This window comes from Vigna radiata, unplaced genomic scaffold, assembly GCF_000741045.1.
Source record: "Vigna radiata var. radiata cultivar VC1973A unplaced genomic scaffold, Vradiata_ver6 scaffold_271, whole genome shotgun sequence".
In the NCBI taxonomy this organism is placed as follows: domain Eukaryota; kingdom Viridiplantae; phylum Streptophyta; class Magnoliopsida; order Fabales; family Fabaceae; genus Vigna; species Vigna radiata.
In genome coordinates, this window is record NW_014543807.1 from 410,639 (window position 1) to 434,549 (window position 23,911).

Genomic DNA, 23,911 nt, shown 5'->3' on the forward strand with positions numbered 1-23,911 from the left:
TCACGGCAAGGAAGTTTTTAAGCCAATTGCAATTTAAATTTCTTTAGGTGATGCACAAGGAAGGTCATGTGAGTGGTAGGAAAAATTATGTTGTTATTTATTTTCCTTAGCTTTAAATTAGTTTGCATTGTAGGATTAGTTGTTTTTAATTTCTTTAATTTAGTTTTGCATTTAATTTAATTTTAATTGTGTTTAGATATTTGTTTAGTCTAGTATTTGGTTTAGCATTTTCATTCTCTGGACTCGATTTTAAAAACATTACTGCAACCACACCAGAGGTCCAAATGCTACGTTTTATATATCACATGAAAGATAATTGAGTATACTTTCCAGGAAAGAAAACCTTATCTCATTTAGAGCTCTGTAGATAAAGTTATGGGTAAAACATTGAGCAAAGGTCAGAGTTGTCCAGTTCCAGCGTGAATTTTCGTAATTACTGTAGCAGTTTCGTTTTTACTGTTTTAATTTCATTTTCATGCATGGTGAAACCTTTTCAACCCCCCCCCCACACTGTGTTAGACCTGATTCTGAACCGCAGTTGGTCCTTGTGAACGACCTAGGAGTCATTCCTAGCTATACTGCATTCCTAATATGCAATCAAATTTGTATGGGCGGCGACACCCATCAAAGAGACTCAATTTTACTACTTTAATTTCATAGAAGTCACTTAAACACATAAGGAAAGCACTTGCTAAAAATGTAATTCAATTGTATAACAGTATGTAGAAATTAGGATATAGTAAGTTCTACCTTAGCATATTTATTATTAGTTTAACTTTGTACACTTGATTTGCTTAAGCTTCTAAGTTGATTTATGATTACATTGAATTTACTTATGCTTCTAAGAAGTTGATTTATGATTACATTGAATGGATTTATGTTTTAATATAATTTTTATTGAAAATATATGCTTCTGGATTCTTCTGGACTATTCTGGGTTATTAAATATCTGCAAGTCAATTTCTGCAATTGATAACGGTCTAAAAACCGTTATTTTCATGATTAAATTTGATAGTAAAACACACCCTTTATGGCTTAGAATGAGCTTTAAATCAAGTAAAATACTTAGTTGTGTCTTGTGAGAGTCAAAAGTTGGTCTTAGAGATATTATGCTTGTTTTACATTGTTTTGCAGGGTTTTTAGATGAATTAAAGATGGAAGTAAAGTAAGGTGGACTTAGACCATGAAAGAAGGAGAAAAATGATGAAAAGAAGGGTCAAGTGAGCCGCTGAGCGCTAAGAGCGATTAGAGGGAAACCGCTCAGCGATAAAACTAACTGCTGAGCGGTCAAAGCAGCAAGCGGCAAACCGCTGAGCGGTGAACTTAGGTACTTGGACGGTTGTCTGTTTTTATTAGCTAGATTCTATAATCTTTTTGTTATCTTTTTGGGCTTGTATATAGCCCCAGTGCGAATTAGAAGGTGATTCTTTTAGCAGAGAGAAACTTCCAGAGCTATTCCACACACCTTGGAGGAGGTTCCTTGGATGCTTAGGCTCCACTCTACCAAGTTTAGGATTATTTCTTCCATTCTTTCATCATATTTCATCTAGTTTCACCATGATTATGGTGAACTAAACTCTTTGTTGTTGGGGAACAATGTAATCTTTTGAAACTCTCATATATTCAAATTCTTATTTATTTCATATGCTTGTCATATACTTATTTCTCAATTGTTGGGTTCTCATTTGTGCTTTAATGCTTTTATTGTTTAATTCATTCATTAAAAGTCGTTTGTCTTTATCGATATGGGGACGTACGGTAATGTCATGAACTGGTCAGAAATTCCTTGATTATGCTAATACCGCCTAGGGATAGGGGTAGGACGGTCAATTGTATTTGTTTCCGATCGCATTGCATTATTGGTTAATAGGGGAGGATAGGGATAGCAAGCCGATAATTAATAATAGGCTCTTTTCACCAAGGGATTGGGTTAAGGGTAGACTAGAAAGTTTGCATGACAATTGGATAAATAAGNTATTTATTTCATATGCTTGTCATATACTTATTTCTCAATTGTTGGGTTCTCATTTGTGCTTTAATGCTTTTATTGTTTAATTCATTCATTAAAAGTCGTTTGTCTTTATCGATATGGGGACGTACGGTAATGTCATGAACTGGTCAGAAATTCCTTGATTATGCTAATACCGCCTAGGGATAGGGGTAGGACGGTCAATTGTATTTGTTTCCGATCGCATTGCATTATTGGTTAATAGGGGAGGATAGGGATAGCAAGCCGATAATTAATAATAGGCTCTTTTCACCAAGGGATTGGGTTAAGGGTAGACTAGAAAGTTTGCATGACAATTGGATAAATAAGTGAAGTAAATAAGAAGAGTAGATGTATGAGAGTGGATAAGATGAAATTGTAAACCCCAACAACATCATGCATCCATCGTTTCTTAAAACCAATTGAATCAACTACAATTGCATGTTTATTTTTGTTCTTTGCATATAACCACCAAATTAATTCTTTTCTCAAGTCTTACGCGATTTGTTTACATGAAAAGTAAGGCCTAAGAGTCCTTTGGGAAGAACGATATTGGGTTTACCAATTATATTACTCGATAACGATCTGGTACACTTGATAGGGGTTTAACAGCAATTGAGAATGTTGTAGAAACAGATATGTTCTTATAAAAGATAGGGGAATACGCCTTAGTTATAACCATAACCGAGAAAGAAAGCCCTCTATGGCATTGGTTCAGATTACAACCGAGGCAGAAAAGCTGGCGAAAAAGAAAAAAAAAAAAAAACACTTTACTGCCTCGATTCAGCCCCAACCGAAATAATAGGAACTCACATACTACCTCATTTCAGTAGGATTCAAGGCAAAAAGTCTGTCGAAAAAAATAATAAAAAAGGAAAAACTATTGTTCCGGTTACCTATGAACCGAGGTAAAATCCTATCACTAATTGTATCGGTTCACAATCGAGGCAAAAAACATATCTCTTTTTATCTCGTCTGTATATACCTCAGTTGCCGAACTGCTATCTAGAGATGAAAATAACCACTGTTATTTTTCTTGTCTGTTAATTTTCTCCTTTTTGTCATGATAGCAAATGAAAAATTCGGTGTTTGTCCAGCAGGAGATGGTGGTGATAATGCAACTGATTTTAGTTGAGTATTTCATTACTATGTCCTTATAAATTCATTTTTTGTTATAGTATTACCTTTATGAACGACTGTACTGAAGTGATTTATATACTTTATGTTTGCTCTTTGAATAACAATTATATAAGATCATGTGGTAGTTTGGTATTATTTGAACTGTTACAATATATTTTTTGATATTGAATATAATAATATTATATCTTTTTTCTAATTTTTTTTACAAAAATTAATTAATTGATATTAAAAGATTAAAAAATCAACTATGAACATAAAGATAACAACTAAACTCATCCTTGTAGACATTATCCAAAACATGTCCTCATTTTTAAGATAAATTCTGGCATTGATTGGGTATGTGTATGGATAATACTCGACTCCTTTCTAATACTCATCTTGTCCCATTTTTGTTTTCCATTTAAATCACTAAAATATCTATAATTTATCACATAACCTAAAATATCCATAATTTACTAAAATATCTTTATGATGAATATATATTACATTTTAATAACTAAATTTTTCAATTTCATTTATCATATTATATATAATTTATTTATTTTTTGCTTTTTTTCTACATGTAACCGGATCAAATACAAGTGAAATTTTGCAAAAATTATTTAATGTTTTGGTTATTATAGGATTTTAATTATGTGGAATTGTTTAATATTTATATAATTATTTGAATATTCTCTAGTTATTATTTATTGAGATTTTATTTTTATAGAAATTATTTAATTATATTTGAAACAGTAAAAACATAAGTATGAGATATTGGCACGAGATTAATTTTTATTGTCAGGATGAAGATTGAATAATGAACGAGTACTCGTTCCAATTTTCATCCCATGCGAACATGCATACAAAGATATTCCTTAAATGATAAAGATGAGAATGAAATAAAAATTATGTACTCGTTCAGTTGAATATTAGGATAAAGGTAAATATAAAATTTTATTTCAAAGATGGAAATAGGATAAGCAAATCAGTCTCCATCGTCGTGTCATCCTACATAAGATGAGAAATCTCAACTAGACTTTTAACTTCAGTATTAAAATTTTTATAATATCAGATCCGATATAGGTACATAAACAGGAGAAAGTTCAAATTCAAATTACATTTTAGTAATTGTAATAAAGTAAATGAATTTTTGTCCAAATAATAAAACTCATGTAAATAATAGAATAATGGGGATTGTTGTTAATTAAATTTTGAAGTTTCACATTATTTTCTTTACAAGACTTTTAAGACAATTTCCAATTCAAATTTCATGATGGATTTTAGTTTAATCTCTGAAATATATAGTTGTTTTCAAATCCATATTACAATCTAATTTACAAATAGTGAAGTACTAAGTTTTTTTTTTTTTTATAATATAACCATAACAGTTAAAGTAATGCAATGTAACAACCATTTTCCAACATCTTACCAATTGAAATAACCCCTCTCAATAAAACACTGAAATAACCCCTCTCAACAAGACACGCCACCACCAACTTGGCTTCTCACGGCAAATATCTCGGCACCATTTTCCAAATTCAGCTGAAACAAGATATAAGGTATAAGGGCTTTGTCTACTGTTTTAAAAAATAGTTTTCTGTTTTTTATATTTTTAAAGATTAAACAATCCTTTTCACAACTGTTTTGTTATTTCATTTTTACTCTCTGGTTTAAAAACAAAAAATATGAAAATCCGCTAAATGCGTTTTCTGATTTTAGTTTCATTGTTCTCAACCTACCATCAAACTTGTTTCATTTCTTTCAAGATTTTTCTGAAAGACACAAATCTGTTATAATTCATTTCTATATTTTTTTTTCATCTCTAAATCATCTTGCAAACTAAAGTTAACAAACGAATTTTTTCTCTTTAAAATTCATTACTAAATTTGTTTTTTCAAAAACTAAATCAAACATATCCTATGTTTTCTTGGAAATATAGAAATATATGAGAAGTCATATCTAATCAAATAGTAAATAGATAAATGATCAATTTGGTTGTCGAATGTAAAAGATTCAGTTAATTTAGTTTTTGAAAGGACGAACTATTGACTATTAGTACATAAATTTTGTAAGAGTCGAACATTTTCGTTTTATTATTAAGTGCTATAGGATTGTTTTATTCTTAAAATATCAAAGATAAATTTGATAGTAAATTAAAGATGGTTTTGCCATTAAATTATAATATAGAAATTAAATTAAGACTAAATATATGTGATGATTGGATTCAAATTAAAATTAATCTTATAAAGTAGATTTGAACTAGTTTAAGTTGAGAGGTGTGTTGTGGAACATGAATTTTCTTGAAAGAAAGTGACCACCATGGATTTAACATGGTCATGTCGTGAAAGAAAACTAACCATTTTGGGTGTTTGACGCCCCTTAACTTCAGTACCTTCATGTATGAACTTCAAGGTCTCGAATTCCAACTTCTTTCTATTACAGAAATCTCTGAATACATCAAAAAATTCCAAATCATGCTTCACCTTGAAGAACAACTTATTCCCATCCTACGATTCAATGAACAAAAATCTGAAAACTCAAAAAGCTGAATTGAATTCGTTACACAAAAAATTTAGTCAGAAATATTTCCGCTGTCTCATCCAACATTTATGAGAAAATATACTTTTAATTTCTAAAATTTAGAATGGAGAAAGTTCAGACCCTGTTATTCCATTAAGTTAGGATGAAAAATATCTTTGTGAAATGTTTTTACACATTACAAAAGTAAATTAGAATTTACATTTTTTTTAAAATTAAATTTTGACAAAAGAATCATCTACCAATATCAATAGTGTAGGGATTATCAACATGCCAATATATTGATATAGAAGTTTTGGTATTATTTTTAGACATCTGTGTGAATATTCCCAAACAATGATTCAGAAAAAAATAAAGCAGAACAAAAAGGATCATCATAGAGAAATTAAAGAATCATGTATACACCTGAAAGCTGATTGATAATTCGACATCAGTACACACATCATCTGGTGGCGATTTTCTCTTAAGTCCAGCAATGGTAGTCGTAGCCATATTGTTCTTCTGAACACACAAAGGGAAGGGATGTAAGATTCCACCAACCTCAATATCAAAAGAGAAAACAAAAGAACCCTGATTCAATTATAGTAGATCTATGCAGACAAAGGCTTAAGGTTTCACTCAAAGAGAGTATCAGGAAAATTGCAAAAAACTCATGAGAATGGGTAGAAAATTAAACCATTGGTTTTTTAGAATGTGAAACGAAAACCTCCAAAACCACACACAAACTGGAAGAGGGTTACTGCAATTTATTTTATTCTTGAATCAAAAAGGAAGAGAAAGGCGTTGTAAAAAAAGCTCTTTAAAGAAAAGGACAGAGAAAGGAGCATGAACTCTGTTGTTTCACATGGATACCATTTTCTGGCTCTGGCTGTACGTTTGTTTTTTTTATTCGTTCAGTTTCCTAAATTGTTAAGTAACAAAAGAAGAAAAAAAAAAGGTAAAGTTAGCGTGTACAACTAAAAGAAAGTTATTTTTGTAAACTGTAAAAAGAATAGTACTCTACGATTAAAATAAAAATAATTATGATTTATTGATATTAAAAGGTTAAATATGTGCAAATTTGACATTATTCTATGCTTTAGAAAACATATAGTTTCTCTCTCTCAATCACATCAAATTTTATGTGACAAACGTTCTAGAATGTTTTGTGTTCATGTGTCAATAATAAATATTAAGAAATGGAATAATAATTTTTTAGACACGGACCAATTTCTTCTTGTGGATTTTAAAGTTTCTTCTTCTTTAAAATGAAACCAGCTTCATCTCAAGTTATTATTAGATCTAACCCTCCATGAAAAATATTCTCCCTTTGAGCAATTAAAAGTGAAAATTAGAGTTGTTTCTTCGAAAAAATTAGGATAAAATTGAGTCAAAAGATCTCAATTTAAAATAAATTTACGAGAAAGTGATATCTATTTAAATCTATTACACTATTTAAAAATTGATCAACTAAAAAGATACGGTTAGATATCTTAATATTTTATTTTTAAATTTTATTTTTGTTAGTATGTTATTATTCTTTATTTATATTTTTAGATTAATTCATTTTTATTTATATATATATAGTAATATATATATATATATATATATATATATATATATATATATATATATATTTAACACAGATTAATTTTATATATAGCGTTTTTACTATATTAAACGGATACATTTATTTTATGTTCTACTATAGAAAGATACCACAATCTTAGGAGTCCAGACTAATGGTGATTCAATATAAATTCTACATTTGGAACCAAGCCAATTTTGAAGTAGCTTTGTGATAGTGAAATGAACCTGCAAACGAAGACCAATATAATCCATGATGTAGGCAATAAATATCCTTGCATATCCTAAGTCTTAAATTTTCTATTTGCTAAAATACACTAAACAACCCAATTTGCAGAAATTGATAAATTAGGTAGAAATTGTTTGTTAAAAGAGTAGATAGCAAAGTTTTGATTATACTTCATACATCAATCATCTAATGGAGATTTAAGAAACCGAAGAAACTTTTTTCAAAAAGGGTAATACAAGAATTTTGGAATTGGATATTTAATGATGCCAACAAGACCTCTGGTGATGGTTGATGTTGTCAACGACGACTCTATGACACCCACTCGCAAGACTTGTGTTGAAGTGGAAGCCTTGTGGAGATGTAAATGGAGGAAACCCTTATTGGTTTCATTTTGAGGAAGAAGAAAAAGAAAAGAAAAGAAGAAACACTAACACAAACAGGGTTTCTACGTCTATTATTTTTGGCCTTTTATATCTATTTTGAGTTAGACATAGATCTAGGAGACATAAATTTACATTTGTTATTTTAACAGAGATAAATTTACATTTAGTGTTGACTAGTAAACATGAATTCTTCACATAATTTTATAGAAAGAAACTGCACATCCACCGTAGCCACTAACATTTTCTTCCTCCCCATCTTCACATAGCCACCATCATTCATGGTCAACCTTTGCCCCACCAACTCCTACCGTGTAGGTCGCCTCTAACATCCACTAGACAATCCCACCATTCCCTCTCACTATTTAAGGACTTGGATGTCCTAGGGTTTGTATCTTTTGACAGAAGGAGCGCAAATTCACACTTTTCGACACTTTGGAGGCAGATTTGGTTGTGAGAGCACTCCTCTTTGGTTTTTAGGGTTTATCTTTCATTCATTTTGCATTGTACATCTAGTTTCACCATGACAATGGGGAACTAAATTCTATTTGTTGTTGGGGGATGATGTAACCTTGTAAACTCTCATGTATTAAATTGATTCTTATTGATATCTATCTGCTTATTTCATTAATTGTTAGGGTTTTTCTTCTTCACTCAATGCTTGTTATGTTTAACTCATTCATGGCATGATGTATGATTTGCATGAGTATCGGGAGATATCTTACAATTCATGTTCTGGACAATTGCCCCCAAAAGCAATATTGCCTAGGGATGAGGATATGAGTTTTGGTTGTCTTAAGCTATGAATCATAATGCAGAATTAATTATTAGGGATGCAAGGGATTGTGGTCTAGTAATTAAGGATAGGTTTTCTTCGTCGAGGGATCGAGTTTTAAGTAATTTAGATAGTGACATTAATGTTACAATGAGGAGCATTGGTAAAATTGAAGATAAATGATTTTGATGATGCTGCAAAAAGATATACTTGAAGAAGCTGTTATAATTGTTTTAAAAGCACTTTGTAGAATATAAATGTATTAGGAAAGTCTTTGAATATGTAATACTTAGAAAATCTCGTATCTTTAGTTAAGTTACACATTTAATTGGTTATTTGAAGCTATAATCAATTATCCCGAGCTTTCTTGAAAAACCATTTTGCTCTGGAATAATCGATTATTACTCCAAATAATCGATTATCACTGGTCCTGATAAGAACTGCCAAAGTTCCTGGAATAATCTATTATGCCTTCTTATAATCGATTATCACTCTTTTCAAAACCTTATAACGGACTTGAATAATCGCTTATAACTTACAATAATCGATTATCACTGGCAGTTGTAAGATATCTTTTCAGCATCTGAGCAGTTGGTTATATATAGTGGTCTTAAACCCTTAGAGGGTAACTCTGAGCTTTTTGAGAATACAGTTTGTGTGAGGAAGTTCCAAAAAGCTAGTTCACTGCCTTTGCCTGATCTCGTGAATAGGAGAAGCTCGCGCTTTGTGTGTCAAAGGTCGAAGCGGTTCTCTTCGAGTTGGTAAGGCTGCCATCTTTCGATTCGTTGGTCGAAGGAAGATCTTATCTGTACTGTTCCGGTTCGTTGGTCGAAGGAAAGTGTAGAATCCTCGCTTCCGATTCATTGGTCGAAGGAAGCACCCTTCCGGTTCGTTCGTCGAAGGAAGGTTCTATCATCATATTTTCTTTCACTCCATTGTAATCTGTTTGAACTGATTTTTAGTGAAAGCGTTAATCACTTTTTATAGTGATTAACAACTGGACATAGATTCTCCTAAATTGAACCAATATAAAAATCTAGTGTGTTAATTTTTCTACTCCCTATACTCTTTATATTCTACGCATATCAATTGTTCGATAAATTTTCTCTAAGAAAATTAATTTTCTAAAATAGACAATCTTAAATTGATTTGTGACCGAATACGCTTTCCGCTATATTTCTCTTATTCCGCTGTGCAACTCTATTCGGTATCGACTCTTCCGACAATTAACATTAACGAAGAAGTAGAATTCTTATATACATGAGAGTAAACTAGGTGAAATCTAAACCCCAATAACATATTCATCTCATATTACAAATATCATTCATTCACCTTTGTGCTTCTGTTCAATTGATCCAATTGCATGCATATTATTTTTATTGTTTTTGCATCTAAGAATCCAAAATTCATTCATCAACATCTTGATTAATTAAGAAATATCACAACTGTTTAGTGTCGTGAGTCTCTTGGGAAACGATATTGGTCTTACCATTCTTATTACTTGATACGATTCGGTACACTTGCCGATATCTGAACACACCCTTGCTTCACTAAATATGGATAGCCTATGAGAGCTTAAGTTGTGTATTTCTAGACTAGTGCCTCCCATGATTACTTCTAGGTGAAGGATTCTTTATTGCTTAAGCATTAGGTCAGGGCTTGAGATTTCCTTCCAAGGTAGGTTTTCTTTGTGCGGCTCAAGCCTTATATTTCACACTATAGCCATGCTGAAGTTAGTTTGTTGTATTTTTTTCTCATAATTTGTCTATTTTCTTCATAATTAAGCTTTGACTCTTGAATTTCATTAAAAATTGCAAAACAAGTAAAATTCGGGTGATTATCATAAATATTTAATAAAATCAAAACAAGATAAGTGTCAAATTATCAACAAAACTAACTGATATTCAGTACTTATCAACTAAGACCTTCTTAACGCCAAATTTTTTCCCTTCAACTCTTATGACCATGGGATCGTCCTAGTTCGGATCCACTTGATGGAAATCTACATTGGTGAACGTGATAGGTGGCATCATCTTGCGATGAAAGTTTTGGGACACAACATTCATTGAATGGACCGCCCATATGTGTTTCTTCTTTGCCAAGGATGACGTTCCTCCTACTACGAACCCTTAAAATATAGTGTTGATGGTGCCCCATAGGGGGGAGGGCTAGCATCATGGTTCTTGTCCATGCATTGGATCGATTTTTCCTTCTTCTCATCCTTCTCCATATCCCTCGTTTCATCTCTACATTCATTGGACCTCCTATACCTAGAGCACGAGCTCCCCTTGTCATTACATCACACGAAACTCCTTTAGTGGTCGGCTTAGACTAACTCGTCAACTTTGTCTTTGAAAACAACACACTTATCAATTATGTGTCCGTTATTGCTACGATATCTTTAGTACTTAGTCATGTCCACATTTGACATGTTGTATGGCTTCTTGGGTGAAGAGATAAGGTGCACCTGGAGTGCTTTCTCTAGAACTCGTGATCAGGGAGAGTTAAGTGGAGTGTAATGCGAGAACATAATAGGTTTGAGTTCTCTTTGTTAGGGACCACCCTTCTAATTTGAATCTTGGTTGCTGCTATTTCAACCTGCATGTTCTCAACCTTCACTTTATTACAGTACTCCTTAACTTCTTCTAAACGCATGAATTCAACAACCCTCAGCCTTAGTTCATCCATGGTAGTAGGTGGCGTCATGCATAAATCCTCAGCAAAAAAGCCTAACTTCAACATTGTGATCTGTTGGGGCAAATTGGCAAGTGTGTTGAGTCGCATAAGTAATATAAAATGATAAGACCAAGTATTGTATCCCAGAGGACTTTCGGTGCTGAACAGTTGTGTGATAACAAGATTAATTAAGACTTAAAAATAAAAAGAGATCATTGGGTTTGGATGCAAAAAATAATAAATAAAATAAAAATGCAATTGATCAATGGAAAAGGAGCACAAAGATGAACGGAGGTTGATTTATATGAGATGGGTATGTTGTTGGGGTTAGATTTCACCAAGTTCCCTGTCATGTATATAAGAATTCTTCTTTATGCATTAATGCCAACGTATCTCACTAAATTACCTAAACCCGATCCCTCGGTAAATAAGCTTGTCCCTAATTACCAATTCATACAATTCCTAGCATTCTTGGTGAAAGATGTGAAGAACAAGAGATTAAGACGACCAAGACTCATACCCTCATTCCAGAGCAATATAACCCTTAGGAGTAATTCAACAAGAACTTGAATTGTAAGGAACCTCCTGGCACTCATGCAATTCATAAATCATGCTAATGAATGAGTTAAACAAAAGCAAGCATAGAAACAGATGAATTACTTTAAAAACTAATGGAAAAGCATATTGAATTAAGAATCAATTCAAATACATATGAGAGTTTACAAGGTTACATCATCCCCTAACAACAAATAGGAATTAGTTCCCCATAGACATGGGGGAACTCTATGAATAATGGAGGAAAGAATGAGAATGAAAGCCTAAGAATTGGGAAAAGAGTGTATTGCTATGCTCTTCTCTGCCAAGGATACAAAACCTAGAACCCTAGAGTCCTTTAAATAGTTTTAGAGGTGTGCCAAAACAGGGTCCGGTCCGAAAGAATTGAAATAGAGCAGAAACAAGGCCTGGTCCACGAAAGTCGATGCCTAGACAGTCTAGGGGGACACCCAGGCGATTAGAACACCTCATGTAAGGCCCAGGCGTTGAGTTTGGACGCCCAAGCTTCGAGTCCCCGCCGCCTGGCTGGCCAAGGCCACCGCTCGGGTGGTAGACGTCAATTTTCTTCGCCCAAGCTTAGGTTCTGGACGTCCGGGCTTTGCGTTTTCCTTCCTTCTGGTGCATTTTTAGACCCTTTTGAGCTCCATCTTCTTGGCTTTTCATCTATGCTTCCAGAATTATCTCAATCTTTGTCAAAACAAGGTGAATTAGTAATAAAACCATTAAAATCAACCTCAACTCTCTTATTCACACAACTAAAGGAAAAAACATGAATCCAAGCAAGTTTCTAAGTGAAAAAAGCTGCTTTTAGTTTGAAAATCATATCACAAATAACGGTGTTTTAACCCGTTATCATGATCATGTAGTGGAGGACGACCTCGGGGTTGAGGTTCTTTATCTTCAAAGCCACTATATTAAAACTCTCAATGAAGGTTCTACGAGGTTCATCTCTCTCCTACCTGATGTTGAAGAATGCTAGAAAAGTGTGATTGTGATGACAACTTGTGGCGAATTGAATGGTGAAGGACAATGTCGGTGTGTCAAAGCAGTCTGTGTAATAAGGAGGGAGATAGGTGACCATTCTAAAGCCACCTCCTTGAGAGTTATAGAAAAAGCCTTACGCATAATTGCATCGTTAGTCGAGTACAAACTAATTTGTGTAACATAGATGACAACATGCTAATCTCAATGAGTGTTGCCATTATAATGGTCCAAAGTTAAGGCATTCCACTACTTAGGAAGGGCGGTGTTGTTGGACTATTTCGGCAAGTGTATCGAGTCGCATAAGTAATATAAAATGGTAAGACCAAGTATCGTATCCCAAAAGACTCTCGACACTAGGCAGTCGTGTGATAACAAGATTAATTAAGACTTAAATAAAAATAGATCATTGGGTTTGAATGCAAAAACATAAAATTAATTATGAGTGCAATTTATCAATAGCAAAGGAGCGTAGAGATGAATGGATGTTGATTAGTATGAGATGGGTATGTCATTGGGGTTAGATTTCACTAAGTTCCCTCTCATGTATGTAAGAATTCTTCTTTGTGCATTAATTCCAACGTCACTCACTAAATCACCTAAACCCGATTCCTCAACGAATAAGCCTGTCCCAAATTACCAGTTCATGCAATTCCTAGCATTCCTAGTAATAAGATGTGAATATCAAGAGCTTAAAGAGGACTAAGACTCATACCCTCATCCTTGAGTAATATTAGGTTAGGAAACAAGTAGGCTTCATTTTACACCAAGAGGGGCGGTGAATTGGTGTTAGTTCAAAATTAAAATCTTTTCGCAATCTTGGTATGAAAATTCAAAGCTTTTGATCTTTCCTTGAAATGCAAGTAATGAAAATTCAATGCAGCGGAAAAAAACATCGTTGACTGCCAATAAAATATAGTCGACTGGAAATATAGAGTGCAGGGATAGAGAAAATCAAACACTGGTTTTTATACTAGTTTGGCCAACAATGCCTACATCCAATGTCCTTCCAACCCAGGAAGCAAATGCACTATAATGGTTGCGGTTTTTACAACAAGGAATTTACAGAAGCACCACGCAAAAATATAAATCTCCTCTCTAACCTAAAACCAAATATAGCTGCACACACAAAACTAGAATTGCAGCAAGAATCCCCTCTTCTGCAATCTGCACCCACGTCGAACAATCCTCAACGTGTCACCAGCACCCTTCACAGGATGCCAAGCCTATTACAGCAGACTTCACAGGTTGCCAAGCCTTCAATCAAACGTAGCAGTCTTCACAAGATGCCAAGCCATCAAGATCAAACAGAAGCACCTTCTTTGTGCAGATATTGATCAAACAATATGAGCAATTGACTCCTCCCTTTGAATCTCTCTCAAAAAAGATCACCACCGTCTTCTTGGAGAATTCTTGGAGCTTCTAAAATAAAGAATTCAATCTGAAACAGGAAAATAAAAATGTCAGATCACAAAAGTCACAGAATAATTCACGTTTTGTCAATTTATAGTTTTCTGTTATATCAGATTGCTTCTTAGTCGAATAGCCTACTAATTCAGTCGACTGTATTAAAACAGTTATAACAGACAGTCAACACAAAGGCTCCTCAGTCTACAAAATCAATACACATTTATTACAGTTGACCAGGTCACATAGTCTTAACTAACTTTTGAAAAATATAGTCGTTGGAACGTGTAGGCTTAACAGGATTCCAAACAAATCAGTAACACAGTCGAATATGTGATCCACAATGTCGACTGACACATGAAAAATCACTTTGAAGTTCTTTTCAACATAAAATCTCACATAGCACAGGTTCACCAAATCTGTACAAAGATTTGAGCATAGTCGAATCCATTATGAGTGTATTCGACTGATTAGAACTTTGTCACAACAAATATAAGTTCATAAGGTGCATGTGATCTTTTCTTTCAGAAATGTGTAGTAATAAAAAACATTTTATTTCACATTTCAATACAAGTATATTCCACGCACAATCATAGGAACATACAATGTAAATCAACAAAACATGTTCTGCACATATAACAAACACTTTAGAACAAGAACATGTAATACTGGAACATGTGTACTGTTATTAAGCCTTGTGTTGTCATCATCAAAAACTAGTTTGATATAGAGTCTGTGTTGTCAACAATCTCAACATATTACTCTTGGGAGTAATTCAACAAGAATCTTAATTGTAAGGAACCTCCCGACACTCATGCAATTCATAAATCATGCTAATGAATGAGTTAAATACAACAAGCATTGAAACAGATGAATTACTCTAACAATTAATGAAAAAGCATATGAAATTAAGAATCAATTCAAATACATGAGAGTTTACAAGGTTACATCTGTTAGGAAACAGGTTGGCTTCGTTTTACACCAAGAGGGGGGTGAATTGGTGTTAGTTCAAAAACAAAATCTTTTCGCAATCTTGGTATAAAAATTCAAAGCTTTTGATCTTTCCTTGAAATGCAAGTAATGAAAATTCAATGCAGCGGAAAAAAACGTCGTTGACTGCGAATAAAATATAGTCGACTGGAAATAAAGAGTGCAGGGATAGAGAAAATCAAACACTGGTTTTTATATTGGTTCGGTCAACAATGCCTACATCCAGTGTACTTCCAATCTTGGAAGCAAATACACTATAATGGTTGCGGTTTTTACAACAAGGAATTTATAGAAGCACCACGCAAAAATATAAATCTCCTCTCTAACCCAAAACCAAATATAGCTGCATACACAAAACGAAAATTGCAGCAAGAATCTCCTTTACTGCAATCTGAACCCACATTGAACAATCCTCAATGTGTAACCAACACTCTTCAGAGGATGCCAAGCCTATCACAACACGCTTCACAGGTTGCCAAGCCTATCACAGCAAACTTCATTGGTTGCCAAGCCTTCAGTCAAATACAACAGTCTTCATTGGATGCCAAGCCTCTCTGGATCAAATCAGAAGCACCTTCTTTGTGCAGATGTTGATCAAACAGTGTGCGCAATTGACTCCTAAATCTAAATCGTTCTCAAGAAAGATCACCACCGTCTTCTTGGAGAATTCTTGGAGCTTCCAAAACTGAGAGCTATCTTCGAAACAGGACAATGAAAATGTTAGATTACAAAAGTCTCAGAATAATTCGTGTTCTGACCTATTTATAATTTTCCTGTCATTCTCAGTCGAATGGCCTACTAATACAGTCGACTGTATTAAAACAATTATAACAGATAGTCAACAAAAAGGCTCCTCAGTCAACCAAATCAATGAACATTTAAGACAGTTGACCCAATCAGTCAATCTTAACTAACTTTTGAAAAATATAGCTATTGGAGCAAGTAGGCATAACAAAATTCCAAATATAACATCAATACAGTCGAATGGGTGTTCCACATTGTCGACTGACACTTGAAAAAATACTTTGAAATTCTTTTCAACTCAAAATCTCATCAAGAACATGTTCACAAAATCTGTACAAATGTTTTAGCATAGTCAAATCCATTCCCAGTGTATTCGACTGAACTAGAATTTTGTCACAACAAATATAAGTTCATAAAAGTTCTTGTGATCTTTTCTTCAGAAATGTGCATAAGTAATCAAAATCATTTTATCACACATTTTAATACAAGCATGTTCCATACCATACATATAACAAATAATCAATCATAGGAACACACATTGCACATCAATCAAAACATGTTCAACAAAAGCATTGTTAAAATCAGTTTGGTGTATCAGCTGAACATGTAAACTTGGAACTTATGTACTGTTATTAAGCATTGTGTTGTCATCATCAAAAACATATTTGATATAGAGTTTGTGTTGTCAACAATCTCAATAATCTCTCCCTTTTTTGATGATGCACAACCATGATTAGTAACTCAACCATGTTTGCACAGTTCCACACATGACAGAGTAAAACAAATAACAAAATCAATAAAGACAGTTCAGTTACCCTGCATACACAACAAAAATATCATCAAGCAGATAAAGTATGATACAACAGTTCTCCCCATATAGAATTTCTCACATACACTCATGAATACTCTCTCCCTTTGTGCATTAACAAAAAACGAATGCTTTGATATTTATGCAGTTTTGAAAACAGAGAAGCATCAAACAGATATACAGTTTCAAAATGACAATGATGCTCTCAAAATCACAAGTTCATCACAATAATAAATATAAACTCCCCCTGAAATGTAGGTGTGTGTGATGAAACAATGTGTAAAGAAGTGATACTCCCCCTGTCATTATGCATGATTTTCAAAAACAATTTGTGTGCACAATGTAGAATATCACAAGTATCAACAATTTAAGCACATATTTGTATCATTGGTACATAATTTAAATCACATATATATGCAATGACACAAATATCAACAATCTCACAAAATTATCTCAATTATGATATAAAATCATGTAAAGAATAAAGATAATATTAGAACATCAATGATTTAAGCAGACAGTAAGGATAGAATACAATTCCAGAATTTGAATTGTTAACCCAGTTTAGAAATAGTCGAATGCATTGCTTTTCCAAGTGTTGAACTTAAAATATATTTGTTCAAAGCAATGTGCTTCCTGCAAAACCTTTTAAACACCTTTTCCAGATCAAGTATAGTGGTTAAGCAAGAATAGAAACAAATCATAACAGAAGTCAATGTATGAAAATGCATGACAGTTATAGCACAATTGACTTCACTCNGAGCACANTCGAATCANTCAAACAGAGTATTATATTTTATTCAACAGTTTAAGTGAATAGATTGATTCAAACTACTGATATTATTTCCTTGGATAAAAGATATTACATTGAAAGAGCAAGAACAAGGAAATACAAAACAAACAAAGTAAGCACACAAAAGATGGCTTTATATGCCATTTTACCAAAATGAAACTTATTCTAAGCTTCTAGTTTTTCTTTCTCTTCTTGTTAATGAAGGACTTAAGAACCATGTCACTCGTATTTTCCTCAGATCTTGTCCCTTCACTGTCATCATTACTTCTTTGAGATGACCTTTCAGAGGAGTCTGCATTTTCAGAGTTTTCATGTTCTTGGCTGTTGTTTTTCTGTTCACTAATCCATCTCTTGATCTCAGCAAGTTCCTTCAGAACAATCCTTTCAAATTCATTCTTTCCTCTGTATTGATTCCCTTGAGAGGTTGATGGTGCATTGGTGTCATCACAGATTTCATCTTTGTATTTCCAGCCTTCAGATGTTTTCTCCATGTGCATCAGATGAAGAACAATTTTGTCCACAAGGCTTGAGTTTTGATATTGCTCACTGGATTCACCAATGCATTCCACTCCGCAGTAAATCAGTATTTCCAAAATGAAGACGTAGTATGACAGCTTTCCTGATTCAGATTTAGTAACATTTAGCATATTATCATAGATGGCAGTAGGCCAATCCACTTGAATATTTTCCTTCAGGGCTTTCAGTAGCATTAAGTCCTTAATGGTGGCTTGAGCATAGTTTCCCCCTCTGGTCATGAGTATATAGGCTATGGTGTAGAAAGCCATTCTTTCATCTTTCTTCATGCCACCAGTTTTGTAGTTTGAATTCATCCAGCTTCTTAAATCCTTCTATTCCAAGATGGCACGTGTCACCTCTAATTCTTAGTCCTCTAACAGATTTCCAGACATCATCAGGCAATTTGATATCTATTCCCTTTACTCGAGAACAAAGAATGCCTTCAACGATTTTTAGATTACAATAGAAAACCTTTACCAAGTCAGGATACCATGGGCTTGCCATCTCAAAAAATTGCTTTAGTCCTTGACGCTTAATCCATCTTTGGAACTGGAATCCTTCATTTCTAAAGAACTTTAGCTTAAGAAATTTGTGCATCACTAGGGTTCTCCTTTTCCAGCAATCAAGAAACTTTGATTGAGCATCATCATCACTTATCCACCTGTTCAAATCATACATTCTTCTGGAGCTTCTAGCGGCCATGGACTTAACCCTTTTCCTCGGTGTGGAGCTGAAAGACATTGTGGTTTGAAGACGAATGGTGACCCTTTCAGAGGAAATGAGAATCGTAGAGTACAAGATCAATGAGGTTGAATGCAGTGATTTCTGATTGCCAAGATTTTAACACCTCTTTATTGAATATCAAATTGGAGGGAACACTAAAATTTTTACATTCGCACCAAAATGAAAATTTTAAATTTTAGATTAATAAAAAATTTTAGTACCTAGTTGAATCTATTAATAAAGCAGTCGATTAAAATCCTTTTCATCCAGATTCAATCAATCTAGCAATTAAGCACATAATGCAAATAATCATACAACAACAATCAATCAATATATGCATGATGCAGCAGATAGATACAAATTTACCAATTGTAGACACTCAAGGTTTTTGAAATGTTCCATAGTTAATTCATCCTTGAGAACAGTTCCGCATCAGCTGCATAACCTGCAAAACAGTTAAGTTGTGGTCGCTGGTACCCATTTGACTTTGGGTCCTTGATTGTCAGTTCTTGTTACATGTTCCTTTGGTATCCATACACATAATCCTTGAGGAACAACAACATGTCTATAATAACAATTTCTAACAGTATGACCAACACATTTGCAGTAAAAACATGCATTTCTAGTAGGTTTTCTCAATTCATTTAATTTCCTAACATTGGTTCTGTTAGAGTAACCTTTAAATCCAATTCCTTGTCTATTATTAATTTTGCTAGATGAACTTAATATAACATCTAAATTGTCACTTGCTTGAGCAAACTTAGCTAGCATTCTTGTTAAGTAATCAATCTTTTCAATATGTATAGGACAATTTTCACAAGCTTTTTCCATAGTAATAGTTTTAATTTCAACATTTCTAGCAGACAATAAAGCTTCATTCAATTCTTTTTCTAATCTTTCATTTTCAACAACAAGGTCATCCATTCTATTTTCAAAATCTCTTCTCTCAGAGCTTAGTCGATTTACCTTGTAATGCAGTCACATGGCTTCAGCATGTAACTCTTTAAAAGCATATTGAAGCGGCTCATATTTGACTTCTACAGGTTCATTTGATATGTCTGCATCACTGTCATAATCATCCCATGTTACACCTGTTATGTAGCACAAATTTGATTCCTCATCTAGATCAGAATCCTCATCTCTTGAGCTTTCAGATTCAAAATTCTCCCAAGCAATGTAGGCTCCTTTCTTTCTCATATTTCTGCTTTGAGGAAATCTTTTCTTTCCTTTCTGCTTTGGCTTTAATTCAGGACAGTCAGGCTTGATGTGACCTTCTTTACCACAATCATAGCACTGGACAGTGTTTGTGCTGAAGCTTTTCTTTTTGCTTTGACCTGCATGGTTAGATAGTTGACTATCATTTTGCATAAAATAATCAATATGGATCGACGTTCAAATATCATTCAGTGAAAAAGCTAAAAATCTCTTTGGATACGAATAATAATTGTAAAAAATCTATTTGGATACTCATAATTGACAAAAACTGCATCGTAGAACATTGGGACTAGGGCATTAAAGTTAGTGTTTAAAAGAAGTAATAATAAAAATTTGAGCGACCAAAGAAGATGAAAGTCCAGATGACTTAATGGAACAAGATTCAGGCGGTTCAGACCCCAATCTCTAACACAATTAATGAAGAAAGCATTTTTGCTCTTTCATTTTCATTGGTTGCAGCGTTTTTTTTTTTGTTCTTTCTTTAGTTTTCTTTATTGAATGAAAAAGGTATATTTCACATTTAGCTTTGGAATGAAAAGAAACTTGTGCTGATTCACAACTGCTGGAAGCTAGAATCTCTTTCTTCATTTGCTTTTACTTTGAATGATGCAAGCAATTTGAGTGGTGTGACATTGCATTTTGTGGGGGCTGGATGGTACAACATCAAGAAGCTAGCTTTTTCATTTTGTTTTAAAAATGTGATGAAAGGGAAGTGATGGGACGGTTGGAAGCTAGAGGTGTAGCAATGCTTTTCTTTCATTTCTTGAAGAGTGAAAAGGTGATTAGATGGGGGTAGATTCATTTCTTGGGGAAATGGTGCAACATTCACGGCAAAGAGGATTTCTAGAAGGAATAAGGCAATTTATTTTCTTTAGGAGAGGTGCAAGGGTCACGGCGAAGATGGTTTTTAACAAGGAAAAGCAATTTCAACTTCTTTTGGTAGAGCACTTAGTCACGTGCATGGTAGAAGCAATTTTATATTTTCTTATTTCTTTTACTTTAAATATTTTATATTATATGTTGAGTAGTTTTTCATCTTCTTAATTTAGTGTTGCATCTTAATAGCTTTAATTATGTTTAGATATTTGTTTGTTGCAGTGTTAGGTTTAGTATTTTCTTTTACTTTAATGTTGTCTAGTATTTGTGGTAGAGATACTTTGACTGTCATGTTAGATTAAATTAATTTGGTTGGTCATTAGAGATATTATAATGTTTCCTTGAGATTTCTGGACTGTAATTGTGTTTGCCACTCTGACTTGGTTAATGTGAAATCTGTATTTGCAATTGCAATTGGGTATACGCTTAGTTGCCTAGTTGGTGTTGAGTCTTCTCTTAGTTGATGAAACTGCATGGTGTAAATTGGATTTGATGTTAACATTGCATTTGCTTAATTCGCTTTTATGAAAACATGATTAGCCTTCGCTTAGTTGGTTAACTGTGTTGGATTAGAGGTTTGAGTCGCTACTTTATTTTGTTGATTTGTGATAGGAAGCATTGTAATTAAGTTAATGACCAACCGTTTTCACATTCTGTTTTTACATTTCTGTTTACCTTTCTATTTGCATCTGTGTTTACATTGTTGTTTGCATTCGTGTTTTGATTTTGTTTATCCGCATTCACAAAACCTTTCAAAACCCCCCCCCCCACTTCGTGTCTAACCTAATTCTTGAACCACATTTGGTCCTTGAGAGACAACCTAGGAGTCACTTCCTAGTCTATACTGCATTCTTTATCCACATCAAATTTGTTCGAGGTGCGATAGCCATCAATGACATTGTAGACAACGCGTGATAGAAGAACTGCTCCGAGAAGTTGACGCTGAACGCGCAATGCGAGCTTAGGCGCCTCGAACCTTCCTCCGACAAAGTATTACGCAGCGAAAAATGAAATCGGAAGAAAACAAAGGTGAACGGTTGAAAACCCTATTGGAGAAGAGAGAACACGAGTTCGAGTGCGAACTCGTCGAGATCGAGAGATGACTCAAGGAAACCCTAAGTTCAATCGATGGAAAACCTAGAGAAGGGAGGGAAAAACGATTTGGACCGATTAATCGGTGGAAATGATGATTTAAACGGTAAAAATGGACTAGATCGGAGCAAACAAAGGTTTAATTGGTCAAAATGTGAAGAAACAATGAAGGAAGAGAAAAACCCTAAGTTTGGAAGAAGATGTCCGATGGAAAGGTTTGTAATGGCTGAGAAATGAAGGCAGAAGGAGATTATAGGAAGAGAAATGGCTTACTGTGGTAGACGCAGACGTCGTAAGGTTGAAAGAATGAGAAATGCTCTCGAAGACGATGATGCTGAGAGCGAAATGCGAGAATGAAGATGTGTGTCTCTGTGTGGAAGGGAAGCCAAATGAAGCGCAGATGTGTGCGCATGTGGCAGCGGAGGAATGGATCTCCATGGAGGAGAGAAAAGCACAATGAATAATTGGAGAAAATGAAAATGGAGGAAAGTGTGCCTTGGAAGGTGGCTAGAGGGAGTCTTTGGACTCTCTAGCCTATGACTTTCAAGAGAGAATTAATTTTGGGTTTCAGAAATCTAATTCTCATTCATCTCAAAAGTGAAAGTACAAGACAGGCTCTTAGGTATTTATAGTGACCCAAGCTCCTTATAAGCTAAGCTACAGATACAATGAAATGTAAAAATACGATAAGAGAGACATGAGCACTAGTGCAAAAACGTTGTTTAACGTCTCCCAGTAGACGTCGGTTTCCGGATAACCCGACGTCTATGAATGCACGGTGGCATTATCGTAAATAGTTTGGAAAACTAGACGTTGGTTTTAAGGTAAGGCGACATCTATTACATTGTAGACGTCGAAATTGCCGCACACCGACGTCTAATTGTCTGAGGTAGGTGATAAGACAGTCAAGTGACGTCGGTGTTCACGGGGGCCAACGTCTACTGGGCTGCAATTAATGTTGTTCACCTAATTCGCAGGCGCTTAGACGTCACTAAGTGAAAACGACGACGTCTAAGGCCTCTTTGGAAGGCGGGAAGACAAAAATTCTTCAATTTAGACATCGGTGTTGAGGGGAAGCAACGCCTATGTGCCTGTAATTAATCATGTTCACCAAACTCGAGGGCCTTAGACGTCGGCTAGATGGGCACCGACGTCTACGTTACTATAGACGTCGGCGCCCCATCACAACTGTCGTGAACATCCTTGACAAGAAATGAAACGTCAATCGGTTGAGCTTCCTAAACGTCGGATCCCCTCGAAACTGACGTCTAATGGGTATTCAAAAAGTCAGTTTTAATGTTAACTTAAACGTCATGTTAGTTAGATACCCGATGTCTATGTGACTATAGACGTCGGTTTCCGGAGCAACCGACGCTTCATTTCATTTTAAATAAACCGTAGACTCTTCGCGGCATTCAGTTTCTGATATCGCGTCTTCTTCTTCTCCTTTTTCTCTTGCTTCACCTCTTCTTTTTCTCGCTTGCGACACCTCTTCTTTTTATCTCTTGCGGCATTGCATTGTTGTTCTTATAACGTCATTATCTTCCTCCTCTCCTTTTTCTCTCTTGCGGCATTGCATTGATGAAGGTTGAAAAATAGTGATTTTCATATGTTAATTTGGACCAAATTACACCCTTTACTACTCGGAATGAGCTTAGAATCAAGCAAAACTCAATAAATGAGTTTGGAGAGAGTCAAAAGTTGTTTTTAGCGATTTTATGCTTATTCTGCATTGTTTTGTAGCTAATTTGAGAAAAGTAAGAATGGAGTGAAGATACAGGTCGTTGACTAAAGAAAAGAGCAGAAAAATGAAGTTTTGAAGAGTCGACGTACCGCCCAACGACACACTTAAACCGCCGGGCGGTCCAGGAAGAGGAGTAGACAGGGCATTTGACACTGAGGGAAACCGCCGGGCAGTAGCGGCAGGTTGTGGCAAAC

At 34.4% G+C, this 23,911-nt stretch overlaps 1 protein-coding gene across 1 annotated transcript; it reads right to left on the reverse strand.

The window, feature by feature from the left end:
* Positions 1 to 4,453: 4,453 nt before the first annotated feature.
* Positions 4,454 to 6,526, reverse strand: LOC106754825 (small ubiquitin-related modifier 1). The gene is made up of 4 exons (XM_014636892.2): positions 6,500 to 6,526; positions 6,053 to 6,148; positions 5,467 to 5,616; positions 4,454 to 4,651 (listed from the first exon to the last, which is right to left on the reverse strand). The coding sequence occupies exons 1-4, from the start codon at positions 6,500 to 6,502 to the stop codon at positions 4,583 to 4,585; spliced, it is 318 nt and encodes a 105-aa protein (XP_014492378.1). The 5' UTR covers positions 6,503 to 6,526; the 3' UTR covers positions 4,454 to 4,582.
* Positions 6,527 to 23,911: the final 17,385 nt, after the last annotated feature.

What these genes read in the sequence shown, in the direction of transcription:
- LOC106754825 (XM_014636892.2), bottom strand. An exon ending in AATTATCAATCAGCTTTCAG is followed by an intron (nt 5,617 to 6,052) that starts GTGTATACATGA and finishes ATTGAATCGTAG; the next exon opens with GATGGGAATAAGTTGTTCTT. An exon ending in GGCGTCAAACACCCAAAATG is followed by an intron (nt 4,652 to 5,466) that starts GTTAGTTTTCTT and finishes ATCTTGTTTCAG; the next exon opens with CTGAATTTGGAAAATGGTGC.